General features: G+C 32.5%; 3 protein-coding genes and 1 long non-coding RNA gene across 11 annotated transcripts; 1 reads left to right on the top strand and 3 right to left on the bottom strand.

The window, feature by feature from the left end:
- Nucleotides 1–743: 743 nt before the first annotated feature.
- Nucleotides 744–8,731, bottom strand: LOC105348608 (kelch-like protein 8). 3 transcript variants are annotated; one of them, XM_011458122.4, is made up of 9 exons: nt 8,643–8,731; nt 6,248–7,441; nt 5,834–5,977; nt 5,234–5,348; nt 4,771–4,939; nt 4,238–4,397; nt 3,637–3,838; nt 3,156–3,256; nt 744–2,065 (listed from the first exon to the last, which is right to left on the bottom strand). In XM_011458122.4, the coding sequence occupies exons 2-9, from the start codon at nt 7,245–7,247 to the stop codon at nt 2,043–2,045; spliced, it is 1,914 nt and encodes a 637-aa protein (XP_011456424.3). In that variant the 5' UTR covers nt 7,248–7,441; nt 8,643–8,731; the 3' UTR covers nt 744–2,042. The 3 variants fall into 3 exon arrangements, with proteins under 3 accessions (XP_011456424.3, XP_034302175.2, XP_011456425.3); XM_034446284.2 differs by lacking the exon at nt 8,643–8,731 and adding an exon at nt 8,382–8,581; XM_011458123.4 differs by lacking the exon at nt 3,156–3,256.
- Nucleotides 8,732–9,178: 447 nt separating this feature from the next.
- On the bottom strand, nt 9,179–13,237 carry LOC105348609 (spermatogenesis-associated protein 4). Of its 2 annotated transcripts, none has more exons than XM_011458124.4 (6): nt 13,080–13,237; nt 12,734–12,863; nt 12,476–12,609; nt 11,323–11,485; nt 10,247–10,445; nt 9,179–9,952 (listed from the first exon to the last, which is right to left on the bottom strand). In XM_011458124.4, exons 1-6 carry the CDS (start codon nt 13,154–13,156, stop codon nt 9,846–9,848), a joined length of 810 nt encoding a protein of 269 aa, XP_011456426.2. In that variant the 5' UTR covers nt 13,157–13,237; the 3' UTR covers nt 9,179–9,845. The 2 variants fall into 2 exon arrangements, with proteins under 2 accessions (XP_011456426.2, XP_011456427.2); XM_011458125.4 differs by having other exon boundaries at nt 12,491–12,609.
- Nucleotides 13,238–13,681: 444 nt separating this feature from the next.
- LOC105348611 (histidine--tRNA ligase) lies at nt 13,682–21,855 on the bottom strand. 4 transcript variants are annotated; one of them, XM_011458127.4, is made up of 14 exons: nt 21,700–21,855; nt 17,991–18,080; nt 17,613–17,732; nt 17,058–17,153; nt 16,765–16,890; nt 16,462–16,569; nt 16,138–16,236; nt 15,709–15,802; nt 15,329–15,456; nt 15,162–15,234; nt 14,772–14,956; nt 14,488–14,604; nt 14,243–14,389; nt 13,682–14,005 (listed from the first exon to the last, which is right to left on the bottom strand). In XM_011458127.4, exons 1-14 carry the CDS (start codon nt 21,799–21,801, stop codon nt 13,943–13,945), a joined length of 1,548 nt encoding a protein of 515 aa, XP_011456429.2. In that variant the 5' UTR covers nt 21,802–21,855; the 3' UTR covers nt 13,682–13,942. The 4 variants fall into 4 exon arrangements, with proteins under 4 accessions (XP_011456429.2, XP_065932175.1, XP_011456428.1 ...); XM_066076103.1 differs by lacking the exon at nt 21,700–21,855 and adding an exon at nt 19,764–19,898; XM_011458126.4 differs by lacking the exon at nt 21,700–21,855 and adding an exon at nt 18,799–19,124.
- On the top strand, nt 19,119–22,616 carry LOC105348610 (uncharacterized). Of its 2 annotated transcripts, XR_010710992.1 has the most exons (4): nt 19,119–19,253; nt 19,780–19,915; nt 21,777–21,896; nt 22,401–22,616. It is a non-coding gene; the product is annotated as an uncharacterized lncRNA (long non-coding RNA). The 2 variants fall into 2 exon arrangements; XR_002198298.3 differs by having other exon boundaries at nt 21,777–22,616.
- The last annotated feature ends 207 nt before the right edge of the window (nt 22,617–22,823 follow it).

Genomic DNA, 22,823 nt, shown 5'->3' with positions numbered 1-22,823 from the left:
TTCATTTGCAGTTGTAATTGTACAACTACATACTACACACCTAGACACTGGAATGAACTTGATGCCTAACTTCCAGACATTTTTTAAAAACATATCATTCAACTCTCCTTTTTAATATTATAATTCAAGATTTTGAAAATTAAATGAAATTAGATTTTTGTCTGTAGATTGAAATAAAACTGTTCAGCTTGCATTATGCAGCATATAACTTGCCTAAACAGTCCAGAAATTTTACATTTGAGCAATACAAGTGTTTGTAAAAAATAAAATAACAACACACATACATACTTCATTTTTGAACAAGCACCACATTATAAATTGAAATTTATGTGCATGTACCACATAAAGCTTTCTTCCTTATTACATTTAATATAAGTAGATATGTCTTAAAGTCAACAACATTTTATATATAGCTCTTTCCAAAAGGAGAAAATAATCCAGGTGTATACTGAACATGCCAAAATATACATATATGTGGCAATAATATATTGCCTAAGAGCTCAACGTCTACCTAGTAAAAAAAATCAAAACATATATTGCACTTACTTGTGTAAAAGTTGTATTAATTTGAAACAAACACAATAACACCAAAAAACCCATAAATTATACTACATATACTAGCTAAGGAAAGGGAAATAAATGAAGAAGAAACAAAATAAATCATCTTAATATCTACAAACAGCTCTAAAAATGGCTAAGATTTAAATAGAACAAAAGGCAGAAATATAACGCCAAAAAAAAAATTTACATACCCCAGTATACATGTACTACTTAGTTTGGAATAGTATAAAATCAAATTCTCATAAAGGGGTTCACTTTAACCATTTATTTCCATTCATAAATTCATCATTCAGTACATGTATGTCATTCTATTTATTTTTTTAAACCATGCAGGCACCACCAAAAAATACATCATTCTGAAAATTGAGCACACATGCACACGCAGTACTACTGAGTATTAACTGCGTAACAGCAACATTCAATGTACTCATCATTCACTCAAAATCATGAATTCCTGACAGGTATGAATTATTGTGTTCATGCATGCAACATCAATTCAATGAAAGTAAATGTACTGGGACTTATTTATATAATGAAAAAATTAAGAGTACCTGGTACACATGGTATGAGACAAGGGGGCAGACTTAAAATGTGTTCTCCTCACAGACTAATAATGAAAGAGAGAAATTTTTCTGAGTTCTAGGGAAAGGTGTAACACTAAACTGAAAAAATACATGTATTGATAATATACTATTCACTGGTTATTTTTTTTTCAAGAGAACTTTTATTGTAAATTAAAACCGCTGTAATATTCTTTTGACATTATGTATTGCATTACATGTATAATTAAATCACAGTGACATACAATGGCAAGAGGTTTGCAAATGGAACTCACTGCAATGGCCTGGGATATTTGTGATTGTGATGAAATAAACCTAGTATGTAATTTTTTTCATTTGACCTAGGAAATTAAATTAGACATGAAATTATTATCTTTATGCTGGCACTGTATTCTAATTGTGACAGTTCATCTCATAAGCACTTTGCTGCAGTAGTTTTTACTAGCCCTTCTCTAGTTTTTATTTTTTAAGAAAAATAACCCCAACAAGGCTATAGTTGCTATGGTTTTGTCGGCCATTAGTATTGGAATGTCAGTGTTGTTGATGGTTGCTGCCATTCCATGTACCTGGTAGTATTGACAGTAACTGTCAAAAGTTTTTGGTTGCTGTAGATTGTTGCTGTGAATCCATTGGATTCATGGTTGCTGTAATCAGTTTGCCATCAAATGTCAGTAATATAGGGGTTGCTGTAATTTGTTGCAGAGTGTAATGACCAGTTGGTGCTTGCAGTGTATATGTACATGTATATATACACATGTAGTTCTGACTGTTATTGTGATTACCACAGTTTTGTGTTGCTGGCTTGTTGCTGTGTATTCTGTCAGTAACACTGTAACTGGCAGGCTGCACTTTGTTGGGTCGGCTGGAGTTTGGCTGATGGACAAAAACAGAAGGCTAGTCCAGCCCCTGCTCTACACTGACTTATATCGTTGGCATTCTCCCATCTGTAATTAGATAAATAAATGTAAAGTTACAAATAAAGGAATGTAAATCTTTATCGTGGCAATTCAGGCAAACTTAATCAAAATCAAAAAAAAAAAAATGTTTGCTGCCAAAAAAGAATCTCACTCTTTATTTAAAATTTTGCACCTTCCATGTTGACAATTTTTTTTTGAAAATCAGAATGCACTTATTATTGGCCCTTTAATCATATCATTCTATTGTTTCTCATTTAAGGGATCTTACAACTGTACATTTCTAACTCAACATAGAAGGTTGTACTTGTATTTTAAGATAACAGACACTAATGTGTAACAATGATGATACAAATTATCAAGGAATTCTTTTTATTTTACTAACTGACAAAAAAATTCATAAACATGTATCAAAGATTCTGTATGGCTCTTTTAAATCATATATATTTCCTCTGAATTCCCATTAAAGTATTGGTATATATGTATCTCATTGACCATATGAATATACATGTAGTTCAGTAAAATGGTCTGGATGGCCCTTGCACATTAGTACATGTATGTCTGATTATAGCACAGCATATCACACTAAACTTAAAGACAACAAGTTGTGCAAATATAATGAAACACATACAAAAGAGGTTACATACAGGTTTACAATTAACAAATAATAATGATGAAGGAGAATTAAGTTGCAAACTTGTGTCCCCATCCCATTCACATCAAATATCAATTAGTACAGTGTACAATAAAAAAAATTGTTAAAATTAATAAACAACTGTACAACTCCAGCAAGCTAAAAGAGGATAAAATATATAGTTAGTTTAACTAAATCTGTATAATTATATAAATACATTTTATGAGCCCCCTCCCCCTCCCCCTCCTTCTGACACCACTGACAACAAATATTAATAGTAACTACATATCAAAGAATACAAACAGGTACTAGCTAGTACCGGTACATTATATTGCCTTCTCCAATATTAGTAACAAGATTAATGTAAACCAATACATGCATATATGACAAAATCGTGGACTATATTTCTATGAGCAATTAAATTGTACATGTGTTACTGAATACAAAATCTGTGTTTAAGTGCTATTGACATGCAGGTGAGAATACCTGCACAAATGCCACAGGAGATGAGCATGGTGGATGTATAAGAGGCATAGGATATCCCCGCCCCAGCTCTGCAATTCCCTATACTACTGACAAATGTCCACCTTGTAAGCAAAGATATCACAGATGTTGTTTATGGTTAAATAAAAGGGAAAGTATACAAGAGTTTACGGTGAAGCATTCTAATAGCCAAAAAAGCAATTTTTTAAAAGCCACCCACACCTTTTTTTTTTATTCAGTTGCAATACCAGGTAGCAAAAATTATCATTTAGTGCAATTATACTATGGTACATATAAGTATTTGTGAGGAATGAGAAGTTTTGCATTTAATACTGTAAAAAATAGCAAATGAAGTCAAAAAAATTGTAAAGTTAGTTGTCAAATTACATTTTAAAAAACTGCTTTAGGTCCAGATTTTGCATGTACATGTGCATGTACATACAACTATGTACGTTACTCTGATCAAAAACATAAAACAACTTACTTATCCTCAATGGGATCATAGGATTCAACAGAGCTCAGGTAATTGGAGCCATCATGACCCCCCACAGCATACATCTGACCCCCCAGGGAGGCAACACCGACCCCTCCCCTACAACAAGACATCCCAGTAACAAAGGTCCAGGTATTGGTGTGGGGGTCGTATCTCTCACAGGAGTCCAGAGGAGAACTGTCATCAAACCCTCCTAATACAAAATTCAATAATTAAAGTTCATGACAATCTGTGACAACTGATAACTACAGATTTTATCTATTCCCATAAAACTTCATGATTCTATGCCAAGATTGTACAATGTACTACATGTAATAAAAATATATAATATTGTTATTTTCTAAACCCTTTACACATTAATATGATTTTCATTGATGCATGGGATCAATTGCTGCCACATCAATTTATTTTATAGTAATTCAAAAAGGGCAATAATTAAATAAGCTAAAAGAAATCAAATGAGTTATTCCTTCTATAAAATCTTGCAATACAAAATAAAAAGAACCCTGGTGCCTGCCTGTGCATTATTCTGTAGGGCTATTTTTTCTGGTCTTAACATATACATGTACCTTCTTTTCTCTGAATTCCTTACCAACAACATAAAGGTAGCCGTCTAATTCTGCCACCCCAGCCCCCGCTCTGTGGCGGTTCATGGGAGCTATGAAGGTCCACTTATTCAGGAGTGGATCATACTTTTCACATTTATCCAAGGACGAGATTCCATCATTTCCACCAACAGCATAAATGTTGTCCTGATATAGAGTAATATACATTGGAAATGTTTAGTATCAAGGTGCATAAAACAAAACAATAATGCATTAAGAATTACAAACTTTCATGGTACCATGCAGTATGCAAGGATTACAGGTACATAACATCTCATGATGTAAAGCATATATATTTGAAGTTGCATTGCATAAATATATGGTATTAAACAATATTATTTAAATATTAATGAGATATCTTTTAAAAATACTTTCAGCTCAATTTTCACATGTTAAAATCAGAGTGGAAAAACCTGTATAACAAGTTATAAAAATTCTGTCTCAATGAAAATGAAGATAAATACACAACCCTCTAATGTATACACATTGTCTCATAGCAAAAAACAAAAATGTGGCCTACTTTCAGTGCTGTGACTCCTACACCTCCCCGGGGGATGTTCATGTTGGCCACCATTGTCCATTGGTCTACAGAGGGGTCATATCTCTCCACCAGGCTGTAACATGTGGAGTCATCTAGTCCGCCTACAGCATAAATCGCTGCTCCTAGACAGGCCAGAGCAATTCCTCTCCTACAATACATTGTATATATGTTGAATATTTATCAACCTTGCTGTACAAAAACCATCTTGACTACAGCTAGTGGCATGAAGATTTTATGGTAGACAAATTTAACCATGACTCTTTCCCAGCAAGATGACAGGTGAAATTGAAACAAACAATAACAGTACATGTATTATATGCATACCAGCATATAATTCTTGATGAAAGTTTCAATAAAGTTACTTTGTTGAATTTTAGGGGGGGGGGGGGGTTGAGGGTGTTACTTCAGTTTCAGTGCTTATTTTTTTTTTTCTCAAACATACCTGGGTGTGGACATGGGTTTGACTGAGGATTTCCAAGTGTTCAATGCTGGATCAAAAACTTCACCACTTTTCAGGTGTTTTGTGCCATCATGTCCCCCAATAGCATACAACAAACCTATTGTTATTCAAAGAACAATATTTTAACAATTTCACTTATAAGCGTCTCTCATTTAATCAAGAACTTAAAATCAAGGTGTTAATATTTCAAAATGTTACAGACAATTTTATATGTTCAAAGGACTTTAGTACTGTGACTAATCTATTAAGTATTCTAATAATTTATCATTTATATGTTTACAAACAAGGAAATAAAAAATAATCATATACATTCGAAAATTGCATTCTATCATTGCTAAATGAATCGAAATTATATGCTGAGTACACAAAGAGATTTTATCACAAAAAGGAAACTAATAAATCACAAAATACAAAGTTGCAACAATTAAATTAGCACTTCCTTGTTTTGAGATTTTTCCATGAACTTGCTGAACAAAGCTCATCTGATTACAGTAATGAAAAAATTTGCTTTATGAAAAAAAAATAATCCCAATCATTCAAACATTTCTAGCTTTTAAAAATTACTGTCCTCCAAACACTGACCTCCAGAACAGCAAACTCCAACATGGCGCCGCCTGGTGTTCATTTCACTGACCTGGAACCAGCGATTTCTGCGAGGGTCATAGACCTCAATACTTTTGAAAGGGTCGCCAGAAGCTCCCCTACCCCCAACACAGAACAGGACACCTGAAAAATATAAATAATCTTTAATCTCAAAACCATGACGCACATCAAACAATTTTTCAAAGCCTTTTGATTTAACAGTATTATATGTATCAGGTATCTGTTCATCTTAAATCTTTTATCTCAATACCATGCATATAAAGTCAGGTTTGCAGTCTTACTAAACTTATATTCAATTAAAATAGTGAAAACAAGTATAATGGTATTAATATCAAATTTTTCAAAAGTTCTGCCCCCCCCCCCCCATTAAACAAGTAAAATCATTAATCTAACCTGCATAGCTCTTCCTAGGCCTTGTGTTTTCAGATATTCTAACATTGGACACCAGGCTAGCTAAGGACATCTGATAGGCCTTTGCTTCATCCACATAGTCTCTACATTCCAAGTCCTTACGAATCAATTCCTCTGTAGCCACTGTCTGCAACAAGTAAGCAGGGCTCAGCAATGGCAGCTTGATTTTTGACATCAGTTTCCCTAGATGACATTTGCGATTTTCCGTGTCCATCTTTACCCATTTCATAACACCCTCGTAAATCTGATTCTCATTCTCTACATTCAGATCAGGGGAGGAAACCAACTTCTCCAAGAGGTCAATGGGCAAGGTTTTGAACTCTTCTGTATCCACCACTTCCAAGAAATTCTCAAGGATATAATCGTCGGCCATTTTGATTAACTCTATCCGATTATGTTGATGTGCGAAATTGTGAACACCGATGCAGTTGGTTGGATGCAGGTGCTTCTTCATGAATTCACAGCATGCTTTAGCAACCATTTCAATCTGAAGAATGGAAGCTGCATATAGAATGGGCTGCACATTTTCAGTGGTGAGCTGGACTTTAGCTGTGTAAGCATATTGCACTAATTTTTCCATGGCGCTCTCGTCTATGTCATGAATAGTGACCTCCCTTTGTCTGCTCTCCGTCATCTCTGACATGAACATGGTGCGAAAATAATTACTGACCGAGGAGAGAATAACTCGATGACATGAGAAAGTCTTTTCTCCCACCTTAATATCTATGTCACATAGCTGTCCTTTCAAGTAATAGTCATGAAATGTCTTGAAACAATTCCTATAGTGGTTTTTGGACTCGATTTCCTGATTCACAGAAATCTCCATGTTAAGTTGATCCATAGTCGCCATCTTCTTCAGAATTCCAGACTTTTTGTCACTCTGGGGCTCGGAGGCAAATTGAGGTTTCGGGGGAATCGGTGGTGTAAGCTGATAATCCGGTAAACTATCTGACCTGTGAGGGAGAGGTGGTCCCTGGGCCATCTCCAATAACCTTGTACCTATGATTGAAGGTCAGTGAGTGTGATCCAGATGATGAAAATGTGCGTCTAACTAGGCAAAGATTGCACTTCATAGCCCAGTTGCTCATGCACTTGCACCTAGTTTGACATGTTTGAGTGAATCATTGTTGCACTACCCCAATCAATCATGGGTCAATCTTCATTTAACACTGTCTCCTGTAATTAAAGTGTGAAAATAAAAATTTCATATCAATATCATTAATTTCATGAAAATAAACTGTTCATGCTAAAATCTTCAGAAATGTTGTAACATTAAAACAGAATTTGTAATTTAAGTAAGAAAGGGTGAAATTCTTAAAGCAAACATAAACCGTGCAATACAAGCCATTTTATTTCCATTAAAGCCTTTAAAATTGGTTGACCAGGCAGCTTTGCAGCTTGGTGTCTAATCTTAAAATTATATCGTTGATCATTAAAAAAAACTAGCCTATAAGAAATATTCTGGAAATTTTACAATTTATGGCAATACGGAGCTGTTAGATCATTAAAAATTTAATAGTTCTATATACATACCGATTAGTGCTCTAATACAAGACTTTTAATGTTCATATGGTCAATGTTTAATACAATTTACAATTTTTTCAAACATGTCAAATGAGACAACCTGGTAGTGGTAACAAGGATGAAAGCATTTTAGGTAAAAGAAAAACCAATATTGAATGTGATCTTGTCCAATATTTTTTGCTCAATGGCCTGGATAACAGCTAATGAAAGAGCTTCATCAGGGCTCTCAATTGCCAATAATTTAATTGGGCCGTTCAAGAGCCCAATTCCAAATTCAAAAAGGGTCATTCTTTTTCCAGTATTAAGTGTTAATTTTTCCAATACTCATTTCTCCCCAAAATAAAATGTGACAATCAGACCGGTTTAAATATAGTTCAGTTGGTAGAGTACCTAGACTAAAGACTCAGAAAAGGGGTGCTTACAAAATGCCACCGATGTCTGGTGGCAAATTATACCATCAGTGAAAAGAATAATTTACTTATGACCAGCTTACATTCATGTTCACAAAACATGTTTTTTCTTATTCATTTTATGAACGATGAAAACCATCAGGTAGGCCTATAGTGTCTACCATTATTATAAATACCGGTACCTGATTTTCTTACACGTCCATTCCCATTCAGCACTCCGACAACTTTAAAAAATGTGCATTCACTTATCCACAAAATCAAAACTGTTTAAACAGCACATGTCAAATTAAAAATAAACGTTATTATCGTGAGGTGGTCATCAGGCTGATGTTGTGATTTCGAGAAAATTCGAAATGGCAGTAGCATTGCTTTAACGTACACATGTAAGTTCTACTTGCGCAAAACAAACTATTGACGAGCAAGCATGATATGTATTGGTTTACCTTTAAAAGGGCGAACAAGTACTGTCAATAAACAGTACAGACTAACTCAGTAGCTGTTGATTCTTCCTTCACACTAATTACGCATGCGCAGATAAAACTGGTGCGGATCCAGAGAGGTGTAAATATTACAAATGGCAAAAAAAAGACAATTTCAAGTTGTCAAATGAAAAATTAATTAATTTACATGTAACGTTCAATAAAAATATCAATATTGCTGATTTAATTATGTTTATGTTTTGTTTAGAATGTTTCGTTTCATATTTTTTGGGGTGTATTTTTTTTTATAAGAACATTTTTCAATTAAATTTTTATGTCTATTAACGGTATTTGCAAATTATATACTAATCTAACTTAAACAATGATTGATTTTTTTGCATTTGGTTTATTTAGCTTACTAAACAAATTATAGAAGTTTACTATGATATATACTGTCATTAGTTACACTTAATAAAATAATTATTTCGTTATATAATGTCTCTAAGAGTTGTGTCATAATATAATTCTCTATGGAAAAACAAACCAAAAAAGAACAGTTGTAATATTATTAAGTATGATTTTATTCACAGAATATGATGAGGTAAAAAGGAATACATGTAATACATTTTGCACATTAATACATGTGTGCAAACATATACACACAATTAATCAACAAATAAATTAATTGAGCCTATCAAATCAAACCAAATGATTTACAATCCAAGTTGGTTTAGTCAGATATTTATCATATGATAAACAAGACTTCAGAAAATAAAAGGGTAAATCCCCAAGAAACAGAAAAAAGAAAACTAGCATCTTTCTGTGTCAGTCATAAGAGGTTAATTCATATTTATCCTCCTCTAACCAAATAATAAACTTCAATAGTTTTTTTTCTATCAAAAATCACATCAGAATTATATGTACAAATTTTGGAAAGGAAGTAAAATATACCCCAAAACTCATATAAATGCATGATCTAACAGTAAACAAATATGTTGCAATATATACATGAACAAATATCAACAGCTCTTCAAATTTTTCAGAAAGATAGTTTTTAAAAGTTTGCTTGCTGTATTATAAAGATGACAATTTTTACTCACAAGCAAAAACATGCAATTCTACAGACAGGCAACCAACATCACATATAGCCATTTCTATTTACAGTTTAAGTTATTTAAATATATACAACAGTTTTAGATGAATACATGTAAACACTTTGTTTCTGAATCAATATCCTTGGATGGGCATATTGTATAGAGCAGATTTGTCTAATTGTTTTACTTCAATCTCCTTGAATTGCACACTTGGTTCTCTTGACATTGGTAAAGGATTGTCTGAAAATGTAAGATTAAAAAAAATTTAATTAACAGTTCATGTATATATTCAATGAAATGTTTTACTGAGTATACATAAAAAATGATTCTTAAAAACAATGACTGTCACAATTAATGAAGATTAAATTTTAACCGTAATAAATTTCAATTATCCACATGCATGTATATACGCACAGATTACACTATCCGATATCATTCAATTGATATCAGATGCAGAATAATAAAAAAATAAACTTTAAAATCTAAAAATAATAAATTATGTTGCATGTATAAATTAATTGCTATTAATTTTACCTTCTCCGCCTGGTTTCTGACTAGGATCCACTGTGAACGTGTGTTGAGTGCTCTCCGCATCAAAGGTTGGCTGGGAGGGCTGGGGAGGGGGTCTCCTAAGGCACTTCTCCCCCAGGGTGGGCTTGACGTCAAACCTTTCTGGGTTCTCAAATCTCTCCAGATTTCTGTGTTGGATGTGGTCATTTATGATTTTCTGAGCCTTAAAAGAATAAGGAGAACATTGTTATAATCTAAATGCCTAAGAAGAATACATTTAAAACTGGTGATTTAAATCTTTTATCAATTATAATTCCCGTAACATAAAAAAAATTTATGATTATTAAAGTCAAGGATAAAGATATTCCACTTCCTTCATAGAGATTAAAAGATATATTACCATAATAACCATTTCATATATAGTTATTTAACAAGGGCAAGAATTTTTTATTCTGATCAAAAACATAACTGATATTAAATCATGAATGAACAATAAATGTACATAAAAAAATGAAGAAAAAATAAGAAAGTCAGAAATAATGACTTGGAAAAACTCAAATTCATTGAACAAACTCAACAACTACAAAAACATTATTGGATAAACCTTCAGATACCATGCACAATTCTAAAAGACCAAGAATTTTTTAAAAATACTTTTCTTATTCCTAAAAAATCCATTTTCTGTACTCAAAAGTTTTCAAATCATATAGTGTATCTCCTATTAAGATGATAAATAGCTTTTAATTGTTCTTTTTCTCAACTTGTATATAAAGCAATGATTTAAAAGTTTTAATCAAATTAAGTAATGTAAATGTGTATATACACATGCATCTGTCAATAATAAATAAAAACATGAAGATGTCCGTCATCATCATACCTGATCCCTTATGTAACTATAATTTATCTGAAAATGGTTATACATTTTGGTTACTTTGAAAATGAGTTCTAGGCAGTGGACAGTTTAAAATCCTTCATACAGAATTAGAGATTAGTGATCTTTATAGTAAAAAGTCTTTTTCCAAAGAATCACAACATTTACTTTAGTTCGTCACTAAATTAATATTGCATGCTTATGAATTGTATTAAAATCTAGGTAATACCTTTTGAGCATTGAGTATGAGGTTGGGGTCAGCCATGGATTCAGTAATACGGAGGTTGTTTTTGACAGCTTTTGAGGCGGTAGATCTGGCATGCATTGGAAGCTGCAACTGGTAAGCACTGTCTGTGAAATCCGCCTCGAATTCCGAGGGTTGTTTCTTCACCCTGATTTAAAAAAGAATGTACTTACTATGATCAGCAATAATGACTTCATAAATTAAAGCATATATCAGATTAATTTCCAATACTGGACTCTCCTTGAATTGTATATCAAACTTCTGAATAAGTTTTTATTTTTTTCATACAAAAAGAAGAGAATGACTCAAAGAATCATTTATATAATAGGAAAATTATAAATTTTTTGACAATGCAAATGGCTGTAAAATGCTTTTGCCATTAGCATATACAGTTTAAAACTTGTTCTTATATAATATACATGTAGCTTAGTACAAAGTAAATACTTTACAAACTTTATTAATTATGATTGAAAGATTATTATACACTAGCCATACACTCCAAGAACACTGAACATAAACAAGTGCACCCATTAGTACAATTCAATTGACAATGTGGTTAATTAAAATTTTTGTCAATAAAGAACTTAATATTAAAAGGCCATGAGATGTGATCAAGATACATCATACTACATGCAGTTGTAGAATTTTTGCCAAATTTGTGCCTCCTTGATTATTTTGAGGTGAATTTTGCTGCATTTAAACATATTACTTGATGCAATCATCCATCACAAAATTCTCAGATTAAAAGGCGCAAACACTACATTCATAAGGAGAAAATGTAGATTACTGACATATAGAATCGAACCAGATTTATAAAGTTAGAAAGAAAGATGTAAACATTTTTTTAGTTGTAAATGTTGAAAAAATGTGTTACTGTTGGAGTTTACCTTCACCATAAACAGTGTCAAGAAGTTGCATGGTCATGTGATATCATTATGAAAATTGAAAAATACAATTCTATCCTGCTACAAGTCCTATATTTTTTTTTTTTAAATGATAAATCATAGTAATTAAGTTTTCATATTGATAAATGTTCAACCAAAAGATTTCAAGAATGTTCGAGAAACATTTTTAAAAAAAATTGACCATGCATTCTCTGAACATGCAGATAGCAACAGTGCAGCTGACACACACACACCTGGCAGATACCCACTTTCTGTTGGTCAATAATTCATAGATCCTCTCACACAGGGCAGGAGCTGCCCCCTCCTTACAGTGAATGGTCCCCTCTATCAGTTCTTCTGGAATCTCCAATTTGTGACGTTTTATAAACTGTACAATAAAAGTAAATTCATTAATTAACTTTAAATTTAATTTTAGGCACCAACCTCGATCAATGACCATGCAAATGTTAATTAAATATTTCATATGTGAACATTATTCATCAGTTTATTACCAATTTCAATAGGCTCCAGTTCTTTAGTTTAGAGTCTAATGATGTGCCATTATTATAAGAATGCATCTGAATGTCTTGTGGGAAGTACCACGAAAATATTTCAGCTATCAGGTATCCATTTGTTAAATCCCTGAAATCAAAGTTCAGATAATGTTATCAGACATGACATGTTCTTAAAAGGATTAATTTAAGGAGTATAATTAACGATAACATAAAGCGCCTATAAACACAACAAATATCTGTTACGTACATGTATGCAGATAAAAATGAAGTGTGAAGAGTAAAACTTCAGGATTTAAATAACTTTTACAAGTAACAATCTGACGATTATGATAATTTGATTTACCATTTTGCTTGTTTTATCTGCCAAGTCAAATCTAAACTTTGTATCCACTTTAAAACCTCTCGTGGTAAGCCAGACATCTTTTCAGCTTTGTTCGTTGTTATGAGCAACAATAAAGTCCATACAAAGCGCTTGTGTCTACGCGTAGATCATCGAAATTTCCATGCGCCTCTACAACCCAGTTACCAATATTTTAAAAATCCGAACCGTTCATGGTTGAATTTCCGGAATATCGGTAAGAGTCTTTCAAGGGGAATAACTTTCATTAAACTTTTATAACTTTTATTCTACAACAAGTTTCGTTGCATTGATCAAATACATTTACAGTGGAGTTAAAATTAATTGTAGTTTCGCAATGATTGTTATTTTTACAGTTCACTATTTTTTTTAAAAACCTAAAATAACTAACTTTAGGATATCAAATACGTTTATAAACTGAACATTCATTTTTCTAAAAATATGTAACTTTAAAACTTTTAAAAGATTTTTTTCTAACAATTTAATGTTTGACTGTTTGTCAACAAAAAAATTATATTATAAAAATCAATTGAGAGAGAGAGAGAGAGAGAGAGAGAGAGAGAGAGAGTAAACAAAAAATATTTCACTGAAGTCTTCATTTCTTTTATTTAGCAGCAAGTTTCAATTTCAAGATGAAAAAAGAAATTATACATTTAAAAGACCTGAAATATCCACACTTGATAGGGTCTATGAAAATCTGTCACCACTGAATAAAGTGGATTTAAATCAAATGTCTGATGAATCACAATGTTTTGTTTCTTTACATCAAAGAGACAAATAGGACAAATAAAGCAGTACATTGTACTCAGAAATAAATATTCATGTTGTCTATCATTGCAAATCTATGGTCAATTCAAATTTGCCAAAACAGATTTAATTTCTTCCACCATCTTTTCCCTTTGAACTGTTCTCTGTAAAAGAAAAAACAAATATTTTTTAACAGCTATTACAGCTGAGAAGCACAGACACAAGCTGCAAGGATTCAATATGGGTTTCTACAGATTTAGGCAAAAATGGACTCAAAATTTTAAAATGCATAAATGCATTATATAAATGAGACACTTAAGAGTTTATATGAAAGATTCTAAGCATCAATACAGCTATATAAAACAACTCTACATGTACAAGGTATTTAAAATATCACACACCTCCTCTCGGGATCCTACTATCCTTAGTGTGACAACTCCCATCTCGATTTCAGATCCCCCAATGATGATTGCAATGGGAATGGAGTTGGTCTCACAATACTGGAACTGATCCAAAGCCTTTGGATTCCTCTTGTAGGACTGTTCAGTCTGTAAATAACAAAAGTTAAATAAATCCTCTTCTTGCTCTCACATTTTAGAGCAACTGATATTTTTGAACACTAAAATTAGATTTAACCCCTGTTAACCTTTATGTCTGCATCCCATAATTCTTTACAAATCTTCATCCTCTCCTCCACCAGATTTTTCTGGGCAGAGACAACATAAACTTCAGTTTCTGTTGTCCTTGTCTTCGTGTTTGAAGCCTGTAAATTAAATGATCAACTCATTCAAGTGAATTTATAACTGAATAAACATATGTGCTAATCAATAGTACTTCTTATAAGATCATCCACAGTTTGACTGAGACACAATAAATTACAGGAAAATATTTTCATTATGGCTGATACACGTATTGAAGTAAAATGCCTACCAGGGCTCGAGATTCCATGATGGCAAAGACCCTTTCCACTCCGATGCTCACGCCTACACATGGCACTTTCTTTCCTTTAGAATCGAACATGCCCACGAGCCCATCGTATCGCCCACCACCTGCCACACTGCCAACACTCACGCTCTCATCCCCATCAGCACCAGCCTTGGGATTGTGGGCAAAACCTGAAAAGTTGGGAGAATAAAAGGCATCATGCATAAATTACAAAGTACATGTACACAAAATAAAATCAGAACCATACATCTTTGTGCATAATAATACACATAGCAGTCTGAATTTTTATAAGCATTGATCAAAAATAATAATAACATGTTCGAATGAGTACTGATTTACAGTTATGAATAGTTTGTGACTATTTTAATTGCCCACCTTGCAAAATAGCTTCATATATGACACCTGTATAGTAGTCAAGTCCTCTGGCAAGACTCAAGTCAAAAACAACCTGCAGAAGATTATCAAATCAATCAAATGGAAGAGTAAAATCACTGGCTCCTTTTTTAACTAAAAAACTATCTTTACTAAATGCATGCATGTACCTTGTCTGTTATTCCATACAATTCAAGATATTTAAACAGGACTCGTAAATCCTCTAATCCCTCCACGGCAGATTTCTGAGCTTTCATGGCTTCATCTTCTAAAAGTTTGTCAATCAGCTCAGTCCTACCTAAAGTCAGCAAGTGGACACATATTAGATCATTGATGATATAAAATAATTTCTTAGTTTCACTTTTGGATATTACTTATAATCTAACTATCAATTTCACTGTATGTTCAAGCTAAAAATTTATTTTGACTAGCATAGGAATCCCTTATACCATTAAAACTTTTTCTGATCATTTAAGAGGGTTAGGACATTTTTTTTACTTTAGAAAAATTTCTATATTGCATTTAAATAAAAATAATACATTAGTCATACCTTTCAATTCTACATATTTTCCTATCTTATCTACAGCTATTGGGTCAATTCCCTTTTCCTGAATCATTTCTGCTCTGACATCATCCCAAAATGTCTGAAAGAAAATGAGTCTTTAAAAGTTTGTGACACAGCACTAGTATACTGGGTACATGTATTTAGGCAAGATTATTACTTATAATTGATTTTTATTTAACTTAAATGTGTACAGTATTTTATTCATATTTCAAGTTAGAATTGATAAAAAGGCCCTGATGACCTGTACATATTATTTAACAAATTCTAAAATGATTATCAAATGAAAATATCTTATTCTATTTTTTTGTTTACCTGGTTTAATGGTCAATGATTCAATGAACATATTTCATAATAGCTCTCCTTTATCACATATATCAATACTTTATTTACAGAGCACCTGCTTCTATTGATTACCTTATCTAGCTTGTCCACAGCTGAACAGGCTCCCCTAAACTTGTCGTCCGGGACTCCGCAGGCCGCAAACATCCCGTCCAGGACCTTCCTGTGGTTTATCTATAGAACAACACAAGCAGTTACAAATACGTTATATTATTTTCATCTAGGGTAATTACATTCTATTCAGCACTTTGTGTTATTGAATTCTAGCTGCCTTGAACATTGATTTTCAAATCACTTATAATTTAAGTTTTGGGTCAATCTATTAAAGCAGGACTGCAAAACTACAAATGGTGATTTTTTTCATAACTACAAAATGAATTTTGTCAAAGTTTAACCTACCTTTATAATGTATTCCCCAAGGTCCAACTGGTTTAAGATTTCTGACACAAGTTTAACACACTCTGCATCAGGAATCATAGCATCGTATTGACCCGCAATGTCAAAATCCTGCCCAAATACAATATCAATACACAATGTACAGGCAAGCATTCTTTGATGTCAGATTGGGTATCTCTAACAAATTACCAGGTACTATCATTTATGCATATATCAAACATCATAGAAACTTGAATTTTAGTGTTGCATTAAAAACCAATCTCAGTACATGTATTACTTTTATTACATTCACAATCTTTGACTTACACACTGATAAAATTCCCTGAATCTTCCTCTGGTCATGGCTGGGTTATCTCTCCTGTACACTTTGGCAATGTGATAACGTTTGACATTTTGAATCTTATTCATTGCAAGATATCTCGCAAAAGGAACCTAATAGCATTAAGAAACTTTAACTTAAATATCCACTTGTCGATTAGGCAAATTCCAAACAAATTTACCGAATAACATTACCGAATGCAATTTTTACTTGTTATACCAAAAAGTCATATTATTATTAAATGTTGCCTATTTCAACTTGAATTACTTCATAAGGATACGGTTAAGTCATATCGCAGTGATAAGAGTTCTCCCCCTTGATCCTTTAAGTCATAGATTAACTTGGAATCTTCTCCATATTTCCCTGTCAAGGTTTCCTAAAAGCATACAGTTCATTTTAAAGTACATGTACATATTTTGAATGGATGTATAAGACGATAAAGCTGAACATGTATGAAGGGAATTCATTTAGTTCTCATTATTTTTAAAAGATGTTTATCTTTCTGGTTTTCATATGGAGACAAGGTACTCTCATACAAAAGAATGAAGCTAGGTTCATCACAAACTATCTTAAAAATATTATGCAACAACTTTATAATCATCGTTTTTCATTCATAAACAAACAATCGTCAAGTCTAAACATTGTAACTGCATGGGAACATGATAAATAAATTAATAAGTTCATGTACATGCATTTCACACTATGTTCTTTACTTGAAAACTGGAATTGGAAGTAAACCTTGGTGTGTTGTACAATTTTTTATATACCTGTATGTAGTACATATTACATAATGTACACATAGTGCAGTCTAACATGGGTACACATCAATGAATACCTTGAGCTCAAAGACGGGAGTGTCAATGGTTTCTGCTCCGTGACGTTTGAAGCACTTGATGATTGTGTTGAACACCCCCTCCCTGATAGCCATTTGTTGTGGGTTATAATCTCTCGTCCCCTGAAACAAATTATAGCTTTATTGCATTATGCTAACAATAATAATAATTTTTATTATCGTTAGTGAAGAACACTTGACAATAATTGTAGAATATTACTAACATATCAAAATTATCATATCTCCACTTTATCTTAGGTTTTATGTTTATACTTTATTCCTTTATTTAACATGTTCAAACAGTGGTATTCAGTTTACACTTCCTTAGTATATAAAATGAAGAAAAAAATTAGATAAAAGTCATAGCAATTTCTTTCTTACTTTGGGACATTTGAGGACAAATTTGGTCTTCTGAGAATCATCTCCTAGTTTGGCCTTTAGCTCCAGCAGCTTAGCTACTTCTTCACTGATCTATAATAAATAAAACAAATTACAAGACATGAAGCATTCTTTAACCTGGCTTTTGTGCCCACCAACATGCATCAAGACATTCTGGATGTCTATAGCCTTCACAACTTTGTTCTAACAGTTCCACATACTTAATCACACAAGTACAAACAGAATTTTTCATACTTGGCCAAAACAGATCAATGGCGGTGTTCTTGTAATTTCCTGTAAGACTGACAAGGCCATTTTCATTTACCAGGTACTCTCAATTGTAGCCGACTACAGTACACAACATTGGCTTGAACGTACATGTATGCACTTGTGTAGTACATTAATGAAGTGTATTGATAAAACTTTCATGACATTGCATCATGTCTAGAGGTCTGAGGTTAACCTAGTGCTGATTGAGTTTCCATTTTATTTGCTGTGTATGATGCAACACATTTATAAATCAAAGTCAGCAGGCACAGATTTACATATACTGGTATCCATGTTCAAAATATTTTTCTCATTTTATATTGATAAAATGATTTTTTTTCATTATTCTCAAAAAAATTAAATCAACATAGAAAATATCATAAATGCTTCACAAGCACAATAGAAACATGTGGTTAAACAGGTTTTAACATCTGGAAATTTAAGGGGTTTTTTTCTGTACGACATTTATGTCTAATCTGGGAATTAAAATATCTTTCGACAATTTTGGATATCTTTAGTAAACTTGCAATCACAGTACATGTACCTGTCTTTTCCTTTCTTCAGCATCTGATGGCACAAGTTTAATTGTTTTGTGCAAATCCCCGCACCCTTTCATTTTTTCTATCGCCTCTTTCTCAACACTTATAGAATCCATGCTGATGTTCATACAAAACTCTGCTCAGTCTTACAATCTTAGTATCCCCATAGGTTATGTCCATACACTTTTGGAAAAGACCTACACAGTGTTCCGATATTCAAAAGTATATTTCTGCCTATCTAGAATATCAGTTTTTTACAACCGTACTCATATTTAAATCCACAAAACATAGGTAATTAGCATTATTTTTCCACATTTAAGGAGTTGTGAGAAAATGCCATTTGTGGATATTGAGGCCCAGTACTTCAGATAAGGTTAGATAAGGACTAGGTACCATTCATGGACTTAAGTCTTCCCATACACAATACATCCATGACACAGCCCTGTTCCACAATGAAAAAGTAAGTGAAGTTTTTTAAACCTCATTGCTTTTTTTTTTAATTTTTAATATAATGGTACTCAAGGCCTAAAAGGGACCTATCAAATCCACCTTCTATGCCCATACAGTGAAAAATGGCTCAATATAGTAATTATGTACTGTGCAATGTGATTTGCCATGTGCTCCCACAAACTTCTAATAAGCATGCTCACATGCATTCCTTAGCTTGTGATAAAATCAAAGTCAAAAGAAATTAAGAATATATGACAACATGGACAAAGTATTTATATGTAACTCTATTCGTAAAATACATGTACCATTGTGATTGTATGTTGCAATTGAGAGTATAAAATGATAATTTAAACAAATTGAAGTCTGCTTTAGCTATTAAATGTTAAAAAAAAACCTTGAAACTGGCAAACATCTAACAATTTTTTTTATTCTCTCAATACTGATTTCCACAACCCAACAAAAATTTTAAAAATTCTTAGTAAAAGTACTTCGAAAAAGCTATGAATGGCATACACCTTACCTGGTCATTTGAATAGAAGCGGACAGCCAGACAACGAAGATGGCGAACCAAATATTGGTGATGAAATTTACAAAGTGGCAGAAGCATGGTGGCAGGAACAACAGGAGGACAGAAATATGGAAAGGAGATAAAAATCCAGGTCAGCAAATCTGGTGAGTAAACAAGACACACCAGAGATCAGGTGGGTCCTAAGGTATACTGCAGAATACCCCTCCCCCTAAAAGATCTCCAACCCCCTAATAAACTCTACCCCTTCCATTTTAAGGCTGCATCAGAAATGTAAAAATGTGAATAATTATGGCCTAGGTATTGGGATCATTAAAAGAAGATTTTTTAAAAAGTATTTTATGTCCTGAGTAAGTAACGCTTAATCTCATTCACTCAATGTTTCTACGTCAAAAGATCTAACATTTTAAATACAAGTATGTATATAAAATATTTTTTGTAGAACAGGAAATCTTTCAGAACAAATGGCAAGCTTTTATGGTTCCCACAAGGCCATGTTGAAATGGGTCTACTTTTTTTTTTACAATTTTTAAGGTAATAAGCAGACAAGCAAACAGTTTAATGTCTGTCCTTTATTTTGTACCAATACTTCAAGACGGATATCATTGCTCAACACCGAGTCCAGAGTAGTTTACCCCTAAACCTTTGACTTGGGAACCTCAAAATAAAAACCAAAAATCTACTTCCTAGGGGTTGCCTGTGTCCCTAGTCTGATGTCTGTCCACCAACTTATACAGATTGACCAGTGCAAAACAAAAGGTTTTTTTTTTTTTTCAAAAGGGGGCACACATATTTAATTTGAAGGGTGACTTAATTTAGGCAACCAATTCTTTAAAATTAACTGTAAAAATGCCACCAATTTATGATGCAGACAACACTTTGTGCATATGCCATGTGGTTCTACAATATTTTAGTGGATTCATGTTAAGTTTTAATTTGGTTGTTAATATTACAGAAAATTAACAAAGGACATTTTTAATTTGGTTTGATGGTAAACATTTTTTTAAGGCATGTGCAATGTACCACAACCATCAGCACTAGAACAAAAATAATTCGCTCAAAGCAGCCCGGCATTTTAAAACAACGTACATGTAGGTATTCTTTCTACAGAAGTTATTAACAAAGTCAGTTGAGAAGCACTTCAAGCATGGTACTTAAACATTTCCTTAGTTGATACAATACATTTTGTAGAATCCTTAATGATGCAGACTTGCTTAGTGTACCGATTACTTCAAGTACCATTATAAATTAGATTTAATTTTCATCACTGTAAATCTGATCTTTAATGGTTTGTTCTTTGACTCATGCATGGTAAAGATGTCTTGGGTTTTCAATAGGGGTATATAAGTAACAGGTCAAAACTCAGCAATACATTGGATGGCAATTCATCAGTTAACATACATTCATAAATAATTATCACAGATTTTTACAAATGAAATATCAAATCTTGATGTATTGATTTATAATAACTATTCAAATCAATAATCTGTTTTACATATAGCTTAGTGAATTATGTACACTATTTTACATTAATTAGTTTATTCTGCAGTATACCTAAGTATTCCCACATTCCCTTCCTTATCTTTTTAAAAATTTCAAATCTTTTCATTATGTACTGTTTTGCATTTCTCACAAATTAATATATGGTACCACAAGTACTGTAGTATATAGTGATGGTGCATTAAACATGAACTCCTTTAACAACAAACCAAGCATCCACAAGAAATCATAGAATTAGATTATACAACAAATCAAAGAGTCTTTCATTTTTCTTCATAAAATTCACCATATTGACGCGTTTCACTTGAGGCTTAAGTAAAGGGATTCTAAACAATTTTGAGCAGAAGAAATTCTAACTGAAAACATGTTTCACTCGAGATGGTTTGTTAGATGGCCAATCCACTTAATATACGGACAAACTAAAACTCACCTTATCTTTTTCGGCTTTATCTGCTTTCAGTTTTCGAACAACTTCTCCTTGTAGCTTAATTTGTTCTTGAATTGCAGACCGGTTTACATCATTTTCTTCCATGATGATCGGTGATGCAATGTGTTCCGGAAGTCAGGAAGTAAAAATTAAACGGAAACTGAATGCCATATTTTTCCGAAAAGGGAACTGCAATGTTGGTAATGTCAACCGGGGCTCGGTTGTTGATAGTGAAGTTCCTAATCATTTGTCACCTACGCATTTTTTTTAAATTAAAATTGGTAATCTTAGGTATATTTCTGTGTATTGCAATAGAAAAACCCCGTTTCAATCATGTTAAAAAAGTGTATTCAATGTACATTAAAAAGTACCTTTTTAAAGGTACATGTACATTGAATACACTTTAAGTTTTAAAAAATCAATTGAAAAAGTATTTTTTTAATGTACATTGAAAAAAATTCTTTAACATGATTGAAAGGGAGTTTTCAGTGAATTTACATAAATACACACAAGATTACAATTTTTAAATTATTTTTTACTTTGAGAACAAATAATTAGAAACTTCACTATCCAACAACTGAGTTCCTGTGGTTAATGTTTACCTAATTATAAATGATTTTTGCCATGAAATCAAGCTTAATTACCAATGAGGTTGATACACAACTTTTGAAGCTACAGATGATTAAATTTTACATGTTTTGTAGGGACGTAATTTCGTGTATTCTCATTCTTATAAAAGGAAATACGACTTTTAAACTCTACCTTATTAATTTGTGGAGGATGTTAATTCGTGGATGAGAGGGACCCACGAATTCCACGAAAAGTGAGCCACCACGAAATCCAATGATTTCACAATATTATTTTTTCTCTGTAAGCATTAAAGTGATTATTTGTACCGAATAACCTAAACCACGTATTTTTTTAAAAAAAAAAGAAGATTCAATATTCCATGAAAGACACTGCCTCCATACCAGTATGCAGTTTGGTACACTGTATGCCATTAGGACAAAAGAAGAAATAACTGGGATTATACTTTGAAAAAATTTATTATTTGCATGTCATGTATATACATATATATAATTATTTGCATAAGCTAAATAAATTTTATTAAGTTGTACAGAACTTAA

Source organism: Magallana gigas, chromosome 2, assembly GCF_963853765.1.
Source record: "Magallana gigas chromosome 2, xbMagGiga1.1, whole genome shotgun sequence".
NCBI classification, from domain to species: domain Eukaryota; kingdom Metazoa; phylum Mollusca; class Bivalvia; order Ostreida; family Ostreidae; genus Magallana; species Magallana gigas.
Note: the sequence above shows the minus strand (reverse complement) of the source record. Positions and strands in the feature narration are given on the sequence as shown.